Source organism: Ostrinia nubilalis, chromosome 12 (genome assembly GCF_963855985.1).
Source record: "Ostrinia nubilalis chromosome 12, ilOstNubi1.1, whole genome shotgun sequence".
Taxonomy (NCBI): Eukaryota; Metazoa; Arthropoda; class Insecta; order Lepidoptera; family Crambidae; genus Ostrinia; species Ostrinia nubilalis.
Window position 1 is genome coordinate 4506660 of NC_087099.1, and position 14980 is coordinate 4521639.

At 35.3% G+C, this 14980-nt stretch overlaps 1 protein-coding gene across 1 annotated transcript in view; it reads left to right on the forward strand.

The window, feature by feature from the left end:
* The window catches only part of LOC135076815 (uncharacterized), a 50213-nt gene that overhangs the window by 23560 nt on the left and 11673 nt on the right, over positions 1–14980 (forward strand). Inside the window, exon 2 of the mRNA XM_063971263.1 lies at positions 4284–4336. Coding sequence (XP_063827333.1) covers positions 4289–4336 — 48 coding nt within the window. The 5' untranslated portion in view covers positions 4284–4288. The remainder of the gene's footprint in view (positions 1–4283; positions 4337–14980) is intronic.

Sequence of the window (14980 nt, forward strand, 5' to 3'; positions counted from 1 at the left end):
TTGAATAGGTCGTTGACCGTGTTTTAATTCACTCTTATTGTTTGGCGATAGTAGTGGGAAGTTCAAGATTGAAATGTTTTGTTTTGTCAGTTTGAACTTGGATTTTGTTATTTTAGTTTAGGCCTAAATTCTTATCCCACGTGGTAACTTAATAGATCAAACATCCTTTATAATGACAGATAATGATCAGAGTATTTCAAAGATCTACAATTTTGTAGAAATTGAATCATACATATTAATCTTGTAAACAGTAGCATAAATTAAGTTACTTGAAAGCAACAAGACAATTAATTTAACGTGTGAGGTCTCGATTACACTAAGACCATTAGTCAAAGCTTCGGAATTCTTGTTATTGATAAAGAAGCACGTAACAACGTTGATATGATCGTCAAAATTAGAGATCACGATGGTGATTGGAGGACTCGGCCAGTTCACAGCGTCGTTAATGACGGCTGTTAGAATACCGACAATGAAAGTGGTTTTAAATAGCTGGACCCCAATACAACGGATCAGTTTAATTTAAATTAATGACTGTAGCTACTTAATCAGACAAAAGAGATTACATTCTAGATTAGAGTAGAAGACAAATGGCTCGCATTTTTGAGGTTTATCGTTAGGCCTATTGTAGATTGACAGATAAGTATTGAAATTGAAATGAAAACAATTGTTATGATTAAATCAAGGCACCTATTGTCATGGATCATTTGGATTTAAGAAGAAATCCACGAAAGAAATCTAAATAGCAAAATCTGCCACTCTAAATACACATCCTTGAAGATTTAGTACCTCAAGTTCAGACGGCGAAGATTGCATTCACGATACCTGAGTTATAGTTGTTGGAAAGCATCGAGGTATATTGACACTTGCGCATTGAGCATTCAGCAATAAAGCACAGGTGGGCACACCCAGCAATTACACAATGGGCACTCCGCACCCACCTGCATACTCCGCCGGAGGTATGCACCAAAAAAGCTGGGACCAAAGAGTTCCGGCACTTTCACCCCGTCCCACGGCCCACTTGCCCAAAAAATTTAACCCGCACCAAGGAACGCCCAAATATTCGGCGATTAAAGTCGATCGTGCCTCTTTACTTTCGCGGCTCAGCTCTGTACTCCTGCCAATTAAGCCTGGCAGTTCGGCCTCGATGCTGTTTTTGGTTTCGTTTTAATCGGAAAAAATTAAAAGTTAATCGAGATATGGTAGTGAGGAACGAGAGCGCTCTCCGTGTCAGCTTTTATCGGAGACATCATTCACGCCCATCTTAAATGAGGGGCTCGTGTTTCACTTTGTTCAACAAAACGTGTTTCTGATACTATATTTTGATACACTTTCTTCACCTTCAATGAGTTAACATGTTTATATTCGAGGTGTCTAGAGCCTTGCTCTTTACACTTAGTTATCAAGTCGCTACGAATAACCAAATTTTACCCTGTTTCATTTCCCCTAAACTTCAAGGTTGTTTCTCCGATAAAATATCTCCATTCCCGTGCCTTCATCTCAGGAATGCCAAACTGGTTTTCGCTTTCAAATCCCAAAGATAAAAGGGATAGAGTCCACGGCTCGCCGTGACCTCTCACCCCCGACTTTCCTCGGCTGCTTCGTTGTTAGTATCAGCACAACACTCATAGAAAATGTTTGAAACTAAAATGAAATATGAAAGTAGGCAATAAGATTTTATAAAAGGTATAAATTCATGAGCTTTTCCTTCTCTTATTAATATTGAGTGAAATATCCGTTTAATTTAGAAAATTACGGTATTACGAGTACATGCATAGATAATTGAATTCTCTAGAATTTATATGAGATTCGCTTGTATAAAATAACAGTAATAGAAAATTATCACTATTGTGTTATTATTATGATAATAATCGATTTATTAGAATATGGAATAACTTTCGAAGCACTAATCTTGCACCATTCTTGCTACTTCCAGACCTTGCTTAACACAGATTATTACACCAAATTTTAACGTAACACAACATAAATAAAATGTTAAAACAAAGAAATCTTAAGTCATCCGAAATAAGTTACTTATCATAAAATATTTACTACATATAATAAAAACATGAAGTGTGTAATGACCAATGGGATCATAAATGACCATCCAAGTTCTGTAATCGGATTATCAAAACGAACCATAGAATAGAAGGTGAAACTTTAATACTGTGACGGTTAAATCTGTAATTTTACTTTCTACGGAACTTCAATTTTGATGGCATTTAGGGAATTAGTTTCTATGAGGCATGTCATAAATCCTTGAAGAAAATATAGCCTTTACAATCTTTTTTAGGACATCAAAATGGGTTTTATAGACTTCATCATTGAAGATGGAATTTACTAGACTTTTAATGAGATCAATTTAATCAAAGCTTTATTGCATGTTGGTACTGGTACTTAATTTAAAGATATATAAATAAATATACTTGATTTTAAGATACATTGATGAAATATTGTTGATGATTCTCTTAATGTAAAATACTATTTACAAAACTACCTACCTATTACTTACTTAAGTATTTCTGACTGTAGACGATTATCGTGTATAAGCAAACGCCAAATTAGGTCTCATTAGAAAAATGACCTCTGCTCTTAGAGCTTGAAGAAATTTGACGTCTATAATGCGTTAATTCATCTTCATGTTCAAAGTGATAATAATGATTACCTACCAACGTTAATATTTTAACCAAGAGAGCATTGACTTCTCGTCAGTTATTAAAATTAACGATGTCTTAGTAAGTCCGCTGTTATCTAAATTCCAGAATACAAGAATTCCTCATTCCAAGCTAATTTGGTGTATAATATATAAACAAGACTTATACAAGACAACATGAAATATATTGCACTTAGCACGAAATACTTGTGAAACTAGAGATTGATACATAATTGGATCAAGTAACACAAGCAATATTAGGCGCTTCGTTCTTCGATCTGCTGATTCACGATAGTTTTTCGTATCATAGCTTAATTGAATAAAATCATAGATATACAGTGAAATTTCTACGGTTTGACCGTACATTTAAATAGCCATGACGAGGTGGGTTGTGGTACTTTCACGAAAGGCAGCAAACAGAGCGGGAATTCTGGTATTGCATATGAAAAATTTATGCTCGTTGATATGATAGGTGCTGTATGCCGGCATTGCACGGTGCACACATAAATTCTCGCATGATTGTGATATTACTGGATCAGTAGCGTGAAATATTGAACTATGTACCTGCATTACGTATTATTATAGACAGACACGTTATAGTTGTGAAGATATTAGTTAACACTTAACTACACAAAAGTGTAGGTATGCATTGAACATTATTGCCCTGACGTTTTTAAATACATATTTTAGGTAATATTGGTAGAGCAAGGTCACACAAACATTATTACTTATGAAAATTTAGAGCGAATTTTCATTCGAGAATAACTTGACTTTACCAAGTAAATTGCTAGACACTTGTCAATATATCTTCCGATTTGACACTCATTCTTCGATTTTACAGTTATAATTCGCAATAGTAATGCATGATTGCCGTGGGTAAGATGTGACAATACTACGGAATCCGCCCCCAATATTATGGAAACTGGGGCCACTTTAAGTAGGCTCATGGGAGAGTCGCTGTTATCGTCGTTTTGATTCATATAATGAGGTTTACGTTTAAACGATTGTTCTTAGGTGGCAATTGTTGAGCAAACATGACGTTCTTTTGTTCTGTTAACGTTTTACATTTTTATTTAAGACATTATTGTTGGATTTATTAATGAATAGAGCGAAGATTAAGATAACGTTAATGAATGAGTTTCGATTGTTAAGAGTTCTGAGGTGGAAGTGTGTAAAGCAATCGTAATCATTTGACAGTTCATAACGTACGATTATTCTGTTAAACGCTTTGTTTAACTGACTTTATCGTACCTACGTTATGAACTGTCAAATGATTACGATTGCTTTACACAATTCCACCTCTGATTTGATTCAAGTATTTCAGACGTGATTTTATTTAACTACTTATTCTGAACACAATCGGATAACATTATGGAGCATTTCCTAAAGACAAACTCACTCACAAAATGTACCTACCTACTCTTTTAACGCTTCAACCTATAAAATTTCACACCTACTTAAATATTGACCAGCTAAAAATATCCTAAACAACAAGCAATAGTTCAGAAACCTTCATAAAGAATTTTAACTGACCACGGTTCTCGCGCACTTTCCCCGCTAAGTGGTATAACGACGTAAACCAACATTTGAACTTTCCTAGACGTGTATGTGACGTTTTTATTTTTGTTCGCAGTGAGGATGCGGCGCCGCGGGCTGGCTATTGGCTTGCTCCTCGTATTACACATGGTGAGAACTTGTTTATGTTGACTTTTAGTGGTGGGTCGTTTTAACACGCGCACTTATGCTTTCTATTTCAAACGAGACAATGTAAAGGAGTTCAGTGGCCTGTACGATGTTTGTTTAAAGTCTTGATTATAGCAGGAATACATATTCAGAAAGAGATTAGATAGCCAATTGCAAAAATGAGTGCTACCAGGGCTCAAATGTTCAACTTTTTATGAGATAAACGAGGAAATCTGCACTTCCACAAATTGAAAAACAGCTGATATGTCAATTAGTACAAAGAAACCGAAATTTAATGACGAGAAAAATAATAACTCTTCTTAAGATTAATAAGTTCATTCATTAATGTTTGTAAACAAAATAATTTTTAATTTGGATAAAATAATATTTTGTAGAGTATTGCCTTTTAATTATCCAATTGTAACAGTTATAAATAATGCGTTTGTATTTTACACAAACAAAATACATTATTAATAGAAATCAATTACCTCGTTATCGTTGGCGAGATGTTTTCTAGATTTCTACAATGGATTGAATCGAGAATTCATTAATAGGCTCTCATTTCGTGGACTTTCTCCTAAGAATCACAATGCATCATTTAATCAATGACGATTTAAACAAAAACGTGTTAAATTGGCATATTCATTGTGTTCAACTAACTAAGCGCAATTTGTCGTTTGAAAATGTTGGATTGGAGTATTCTAGGAAAACTGTATGGAACATTAGACTGTTTATGAGAAAACGAGATTTAGGTATGTATTTACTTTTGTTCGTCACAACATCAGTACATTGTGAACATGACGAAAATCAATTACACAAAACGAACATATTTTACATCGTTCGTTTCAGCCGACGTCCACTGCTGGATAAAGGCTTCCCCCAAGGATTTCCACGTAGACCGATCCTGCGCCGCCGCACCGCTCGCATTCAGGCACCTCCCGCGACCTTTACCAGATCGTCGGTCAATGTATTAATTTATGAGGAATACTCCATTTATAGAGGACGAAAAGCAACGTTTGTATGCAAGAATTTCACACAATTTTAAGTTGTCTCTTTTTGTTGTCAAGAATCTCAAAAGCTTTAACTTTTCCATTTCTCGGAACATACCTAAAGGACAAGAGAGGTAGCAGGAATACTCTTCAAACCACTGCCGTTATAAATCGTAAATTGCATTGCAATTGGTAAATTTATCAATTGATTAGTGGCTAAATAAATAAAATTCCACAACTAAGCAACCAAAAGCTCTTCTGCGGGCACTCTCAAGCGTTAATGCTATCAATATTAGATACAAAGAATGCTCAAATTTGTCACTCTGTGTGTTATACTTTAGGCTATAACCAATGAGGGCTTTATACAGGGTGTAAAATAATTAAAATTATTGTAATCTACTATGTAAGAACCCGTCACAGAAATTAAAATTCATCATTTCAATTTCTGCCCGGCCGGGAATCGGACCCGGGACCTCGCGGCATAGTAGTCCGTTTCGAACCATTACACCAAACGTCTGAAACTGCACCATACGTTTGCAAATTTCGACAGGTTTCTCATGTCATGTCTATGTAGCTCAGTTGGAAGAGCAGTCGCCCGTTATGCGGGAAGCGAAAGATCGTAGGTTCAAATCCCACCGTAGGCATCCTTTTTTTCAAGTTATTAAAAATTAAGACTTCCAATATTGCAAAATAGTAGTAGAAGATCCTGAAGAGAACTTTGACAAACATTAAAAATCTGTCAAACTGCATACAAAATTAAAATGGTGCAACTCAGTCTAAAATGTCATCATGAGGTTCCGTAGATCGTATTTATTGGCAGAAAAGATAACTTAAATGTTAAGACCTAATAGTTAGGCTTAGGCTATAATCCATGCTTTGGGTACAGTCTCGTTAGACTTAAATTTGTCCAAATTGCTTCAGTTGCTTTACCATGAGCTTAATACATTAAACGTCATCGCTAACGAGTGCGTCAAAACAACTAGGAAGATTTTACTTCTTGAAGGTAAACGCTAGGGGTGCTGTACAATCTGTCATACATTTCATGACAGTTTTTTTTAATACAATACACAAACAAAGGCTGCAGGCTGCTACCAATCGATCAACGTGGAAAGCATTGGGGGAGGCCTATGTTCAGCAGTGGACGTCCTATGGCTGAAATGATGATGATGATACAAACAAAGTAAATTTCGATGCAAAAATGTTTGTACCGTGCGGGAATCGAACCCGGAACCTCTGATATAAAAACCTATTATGAACCATTGCACCAAACGACTGAAACTGCACAATATGTTTGCAAATTTCGACAGGTTTCTCATATGTCTATGTAGCTCAGTTGGAAGAGCAGTTGCCCGCTATGCGGGGAGCGAAAGGTCGTAGGTTCAAATCCCACCGTAGGCAATTCCCTTTTTTTCAAGTTATTAAAAAATTAAGTCCAGTAATATCTAAAAATAGTGACCATAGAGGATCCGAATTAGAAACGACCTGCACCCATCTGCTTTAAAACACTTGACAGATAATAAAGAACCTCCTCCTTTTCTTGAAGTCCGTTAAAAAGTCATCAAGAGGTTCCGTAGTTCGTATTTATTGGCAGTAAAGATAACTTAAAACAGGGTTTCCCAAACTATGGGTCGCGACCCAGTGGTGGGTGGCGAGCGAACATTGAGTGGGCCCTGCCTGTAGAACGACACACCATCCTACCGATCCAACCACTGGGCAGCGGGCGAAATTTCCATAGGTGGGTCCCAAGTTTGGGAACTTGTATTAGATGAGTCGTATCACTCGTAGCCCAGACAACTTTGGGAATCACTGACTTAAAAAGTTAAAAGACCTTATCCGTGCCTTAGGTCCAGTCTCAATTGGTTCAGTTGCTTTACCGTGAGTGTACATTAAACGTCATCGCTAACGAATGCGTCAAAACAATCTATGAAGATTTTACTTCTTGAAGGTAAACACTAGGGGTGCTGAACAATCTGTCATACATTTCATGTCAGTTCTATACAAATACAATACAAACAAAGTAAATTTCGATGCAAAAATGTTTGTACTGTGCGGGAATCGAACCCTCTACCTCTGGCATAGTAGTGGCGTTAAGAACCATTGTACCAAACGACTGAAACTGTACAATATGTTTGCAAATTTCGACAGGTTTCTCATATGTCTATGTAGCTCAGTTGGAAGAACAGTCGCCCGTTATGCGGGAAGCGAAAGGTCGTAGGTTCAAATCCCACCGTAGGCATTCCCTTTTTTTCAAGTTATTAAAAATTAAGACTTCTAATATTGCAAAATAGTAGTAGAAGATCCTGAAGAGAACTTTGACAAACGTTAAAAATCTGTCAAACTGCATACAAAATTAAGATGGTGCAACTCAGTCTAAAATGTCATCATGAGGTTCCGTAGATCGTATTTATTGGCAGATAAATTAACTTTTAAAAAAAATAAAACCGACTTCAAATGCGTGAACACAAAAAAAAACTAAAAATTGAAAATATTGCGTATAAAAAAGTTCATCCCCAATTTTCCACCCTTGGGGGTGAAATATTTTCTTCAAATTCGCATGAAACCACCCTTTTGATAATACCTATTCAACAAAAAAATAATCGTTCAAATTGATTTATAATCGGCGGAGATATTGCGTATAAAAAAGTTCATCCCCAATTTTCCACCCTTGGGGATTGTTTTTTCTATTATTAAATTTAAATGGGACCACCCTTGAGGTATTACTTATACGCAGAAAAAAGATTTGTTCAAATCGGTTCATAATTGGCGGAGTTATCGCGTAACAAACATAGAAAAAAAAAAAAAAACATACGGGTCGAATTGAGAACCTCCTCCTTTTTTGAAGTCGGTTGAAAAGATAACTTAAATGTTAAGACCTAATAGTTAGGCTTTATTCCATGCTTTGGGTACAGTCTCGTTAGACTTAAATTAGTCAAAAATAGTTCAGTTATTTTACCATGAGTTTACATTAAACGTCATCGTTAACGAGTGCATCAAAACAATCTATGAAGATTTTACTTCTGGAAAGTAACCGCTAGGGGCGCTGTACAATCTGCCATACATTTCATGACAGTTTTTTTTTAATACAATACAAACAAAGTAAATTTCGATGCAAAAATGTTTGTACTGTGCGGGAATCGAACCCTCTACCTCTGGCATAGTAGTGTAAGAACCATTGTACCAAACGACTGAAACTGCTACATACATTTGCAAATTTCGACAGGTTTCTCATATGTCTATGTAGCTCAGTTGGAAGAGCAGTCGCACGCTACGCGGGGAGCGAAAGGTCGTAGGTTCAAATCAGGCATTCCCCTTTTTTCTAGGTAAAGAAGCGACCTGCACGGTGCACTAATGCCTAATGGATAATTCGTATTTTACGGGCTGATTTTTCAATTCTGAAACTGTAAATGTTTGTGACAAGCTTATTCATCAGTTAAAAGTTATCCGAAGACTGAAAAATCAGCCCTAAATCAATTTTAGTATGTTAAAGAATATTATCGCGATTGGGTTGGCTAATAAAATCCTGGCCAGACAATTAAAATAAATAATTTGCCCTTGAAAATTACTTATTTCAGTTATGCGGTAAGGACCCCCTGTCGATATTCGGGACTGGTTTTTGCCCGCGGCATCGCCCACGTGAAATTCAGTTCGTCACAGAACTCACAGATTGCTATAAATTAAAAACTATTATGTTATTCTAACAATAATCATGTGAAATTTCATCAAAATCCGTTCATTTGTTTTTGCGTAACATAGTAACAAACATCCATACGAACTTTCGCATTCACAATACTAGTAGGATAAGAGTCGTATCATTACTAACGTGTATTTGATTTAGATTGATTGTTACCCAAACACCCTGTATACACATTTGTCTAGCCTTTCTCGTGTCTATAGATGGGATTGACGTGACAGTTGACAGTACACTATTAGATGGCTTGAGATGTTAGACAAATACTTAGGCTGAGTTGCACCATCTTACTTTAACTTTGACACACGTCAAAAATCTGTCAAACTCCATACAAAAAGCACCGGTTATTGTTATTGTTACGGTTAAAATAAAGTGGTGCAACTTAGCTTTAGTGGTGTTAGAAAAATATTATATCTACACTAATATTATAAAGAGGAAAACTTTGTTTGTTTGTTTGTTTGTTTAGTTGTAATGGATAGGCTCAAAAACTATTGGCCCATTTTTAAAAATTCTTTCACCATTCGAAAGCTACATTATCCACGAGTAACATAGGCTAAATTTTATTTTGGGAAAAAATAGGCGGGTTGGCTATCCTACTTCCTACTAATATTATAAATGCGAAAGTTTGGATGACCCGGCGAACTTTGTTCCGCCTTAATGGCAATAAATAAGCAGACTTTTTTTTAAATTTCGAACGGGATAAAAAGTATCCTATGTCCTTCTCCTGGCTCTAAACTACCTCCCTGACAATTTTCAGCTAAATCGGTTCAGCCGTCTTGAGTTATAAGTGGAGTAACTAACACGACTTTCTTTTATATATATAGATGCGAAAGTTTGGATGTCTGGATGTTTGTTACTCTTTCACGTAAAAACTACTGAACGGATTTTGATTAAACTTTGCAGTATTATTGTTTAGGTATAACCCAGAATAACATATAGGCTATAATTTATAACGATCTGTGACAAACCAAATTTCACGCGGGTGAAACTGCGGGCAAAAGCTAGTTAGTAATAAAATCTACTCTTATTATGAGAATATCTCTTTTACCGATATTTGACAATGACAAATTCTTTTAATTTAATTTAATATTCCAGTCTGTAATAGTTTGGTATGCCTTTATTTTTGTTTTAACGTTAAGATGTCAATTGGGTTCCATTTAACCAAACTATGAAAAAAATCCTAAACATAAGTTATGACTAATCTATTATTAAGTTTTCTAATAAAACTTATCATTTAATCAAATCAAATTCGTTAGAAAAGTTAGTGCTTGATGAAATACCTTATAAAGGTTCAATCTAAGACTTAAAGCGTAATTTTATACCACCACTAGCTGTGCCCGCGACTTCGTCCGCGTGGAATAATGACTTTGGGTAGGCACTTTTAATAATTTAGTCTAATTATTTTACAAATAGCTTTTGCCCGCGACTTCGTCCGTGGAGAAGTCGAAAACGTTCTCATACGATTATTTTTAAATGTTTTAACGTTATTATCTAAATGTTTGAATACTTTTAAAATATAAAAATCAGGTTAAATAAACATGAAAATATTTTTTTCTTATATTTTATGAATATGCAGCTCGGCCTTTGATCCGGTGAAAGTTACTCGGTGGTATTATTTTTTTACAACGAAATCGAAAACTACACCTACCGCAGTATACCTAATTGGTAAACTTTTTTTTATATTTTCCTACGGGTGCTAGAATTACCAAGCTTCCAGCATGCCACTGGCCGTGGGAGAAGGAGCTTTTCCTCAAGACTACTCCCACTACCTCAAGGGCCTCCGCCAAAACTCTCGCGCGAAAATGAGTTTATGTATATGTTACGGTTAATGTGATAAATTGAAAATTATTAATAATAACCGGTTATTATGAATAATTACCGACAGTTGCGGTAAAAGTGATAAATTAATCACATTTAACAGTGATTATTTAATAATTTAACCTTAGTACTAACAAATTTCCTAAAAGAGAACAACATCTTGTGTTCGTGCTCGTGTACAGTCAAACTTTTAAACGTTTTGATATCATATATTAATATAATTTGGCATAATGAGTTTGGAATGTTTTTTGCATAATATTACTTTTCCATGATGCCTATAACATAATGTTTTGATTTAAAGTGAAAAATAGGTTAAGGTGCGGCGGGGGTGGCCCTTGGGCCACCCCTAAGCCGCCTATTTAGTTTAATACACACATAAATGACCTCATATTAATCACATTTACCAAATCATGCGGTAATTATTCATAATAACCGGCGATTATTCATAATTTTCACATTTATCACTTTGACCGTAACATATACAGCGCAAGCAGGTGCCCGCGGCATGACTTTCATGCATTACTATGCATTGTTGGGCGAGCGCACGCAACGGGCACCCACTCCGAGGTTAAGTGGAGGCCCCTAGAGTATGGTAGTCTTTAACATGACGTCATGATTGTAAAAAAATGCACTAATGAGTAATTAATATCAACTTTGAAGCAAATCACCACTAAAATAACTTTCTACCCCTTTTTAACATAGTTAGGGGGTGCATTTCACTAAAATACGAAACACGTCTTCCATTAATTCTGTTATAGAATGCTTATGCAAAATTTTAAGTAGATTGGACGAAGGAATCTCGTTATTTCATACAAACTTTGCCCCTCCTTTTTACCTCCTTAGGGGTAGAATTTTGGAAAATCCTTTCTTATCAGATGCTTACGTCATACAAAGAACACACCGTCCAAGTTTCAGGTCTTTACGATCAGCGGTTTAGGCTGTGCATTGATCCATCAGTAGCGCGCGTAGTACTTGATCATTATTTTGCTGCGATGTGATTTTAAAACTGCGATATCTCCTAAGATATTTAATGAAATCGAATGGTGTAAAGGGCAAGAATGTTTAAAATTAAATACTTGTGGTGAATAATTTATTTATTTGGATAAGGATTAATATCATGTTTATAAAAACACCTTCGCAAATAATGCATTATTTTAAAACAGATTTTTTTTGCATAGAAATGGTTACTATGAGCCAACCTTAAAAGATAGACATATGCTACCGCGGACTTTTTTAAAGAACTTTTAAAGGGGAACAATCCTGTCATACATGATTTTTGCGAAACTTTAACCGTTTACGCAGCGTCAGCTCTCAAAAGGAAAAAATTCACTGATTTGAAATATTCTTGATTGGTGCTCCGCTCCTATTGGTCTTAGCGTGATGATAAATAGCCTAAAGCCTTCAGGAACTAACGGGCTATCCAACACAAAAAGAATATTTCAAATCGGTCCAGTAGTTCCTGAGATTAGCGCGTTCAACCAAACAAACAAACAAACAAACAAACAAACAAACAAACAAACTCTTCAGCTTTATAATATTAGTATAGAAGTATAGATAAGAGCTAGAGTACAAAATTAGACCTACTCATAACAGACCAGTATAATTTTACTAGAGGATCACGTTCTACCAATGATTGGCTAGCCGGCATGGTGCCTATTAGGTTAAAATAATGAGCTACAATAAAAAACACATTACACACTTTTAATACAGGCACGTAGCGGCTTTATGTGTTGCAATAAGAAAGGAGCAAAGCCAAAGCGTATCGCACTAATTAAAAGTCGTTTTGTTATATTTGAATGTTTTGGTATTTGTTTGGATGGCGAACTTTTTTATCGTTTATGAATAGGATGCTATGTAGAAGCACATAATATTAAGAAAGAAAGAACAAATTATATATCATTTTTCAAGGTTTTTTTAAGGGCCTACGTCTAAAACGAGCCTACGTCCAAGGCCTGTATGTCTATAAGCTCATTGAACACCCAAAGAAATAATTTATTGAATAAAATTAAATAGAGTTTAGCTCAGAATTTCGTCTTCAACATTTTTGTGTCGAATTTATTGAATAAAAAAGTAGAGTTTGGCTCAGAATTTCATCTTCAACACGTGTCATTAAGCTCTTACAGTACGCTTCTCACGTCAAGTTCAAAGTGCAAGCTCAACACGAAGAATCGGGGAGACTTAAAAGCAACATCAAAGTAGCGCCTTATGTAATTAAGAAATGTGTTATTTTTACAACAAAATGTTCTATTTTGGTGTGCAGTCGGAATATACGTAATATTCCTACATTTTTTAAATCTAAGGCTGTGTTGCACCATCTTACTTTAATTTTGACAAACTTCTAAAATCTGTCAAACTCCATACACAAAACATCGGTTATTGTCATAGTTACGGTCAAAGGGACGGCAGGTATGGATAGGCCATTTTCCTGGGTAAAAAAAAAGGTGGTGCAACTCAGCCTAACTCTATCATTAAAATGTAGTTAATAAATTGGCTTTTATAGGTCAATTTCAATCTCATGCCAGCTACCCTGTTCTGGAAAATGAAGTAAAGTCTCTGCGGTCTACGAAATTCACGATTGAATTAGGTATATGTATGAAATAATAAATGAATACGCGTACCTAATGGTTATTATACGCTATAAATTAAACAATATAATATCATAACATAGTTGTGATAAGTGCTATTTTGCGACGAAAATTTAGCTCAATGTGCTGTGACTGTAATAATTGGAATTGAGGACAGTCGTATCAATCGTAATTGGGATGCTTCGACAACATCATGTTAATTGGATATAGGTAATTAAAATAACAAACAGATGATTGAATAATTAATAAACCAGCTGTTGTTGTTTTTTCTAAATGTACCTACAACAACGATACCAAAATATTGTGTCCAATAGTCTATAATAGTAAACTAGTAGATTGACAGAAATTAATTGTAAGTACAATAAATTAGTCATAGGCAGAGATACTGCTGCATTAAAATGATTTACGAATTTTCACAGATAACTGATGTGCAAACCTAAACTGAACATTTACGTAAACAGAAAAAAAGTGTTTAATGTTCTATTGGATGTTTTTAAGGAAAAAGTTATGAGTTTACTGTAAAACTGTAGATAGGCGTTTCTTCTTAGCACTTGCCATGTTTGTCTCGAAGCGCTGGTAGGGCCCAAAAGATAAGGAGATATGTAAAGTGCCCCTTAAGGGCTACCTTTTTTTTTGTATTTTGACGTTCATAAGTGCCACTAGTGGTCTAAATTGAATAAAATAATTTTGATTTTGATTTGATAAACTATTTTCTGGATGAAAAAAGGTTCACTATTCTCAATAAATGATTTTTCCGGGAATAACATAGTTAGCAAAAGCCTCCAGGGATACTACATAGTATGTCTTTTACTAACGCCACTAGAGCGTAAAAGGCTCTTGCATCAAGAAGTGGCTGAATTTTTTAAAGCTTTCAACGTTGCTTTTGTAAAGCGCCTCAAAAGCACAAGTCACGCTGTCGATATAATTGCATCGGGTGTAGTGCAGGGGTGACCAACCGGAAAACTTTTAGTAGATTTCAAAACTTTAGATTTATTTGAAATCAAACGTAAAATATTACTGGGGTTCCAAATTACATTTAAATACATTAAAATTAATTACAGTCCATCAGAGGAAGCACGTAAATAAAATAAATAATATTGTATCCCCAATTTGAGAAATAAATAATTTTCCGTGCATTTTAATCAATTTTATGCAACAAAAGGTGACGTTTCCTAATAAAATTTTATGAAAGCTCTGAAAGCTTCTATTTTCCTGCTTCGCCAATAATCCAATAATTAAAATCTTCTTTGATGTTTTGTAGGTAAAATATAACACTGGCTGTTTTAGAAACCAGTGGGTAAATAAAACTACTAGATTTTAGTAGACATAATAAATAATCAATGCTTAGTCTGAACACTCCTGACCTAGTGCATTCCCGGAGGCTAGAGCGGCCATCGAATACTAATGCGTTGCGGTTTTGGAAATATCGCCGTGCATGCGATCCGATTTACTTTCCAAATAATGATCGCAATGCAGTTTCACTGGAAATTGTGTGGACACCACTAAGTCTCGCAGCTTAAACAAATTGTACACTTTTTGTTCTCTCTACAATTTATATTTAATTTGG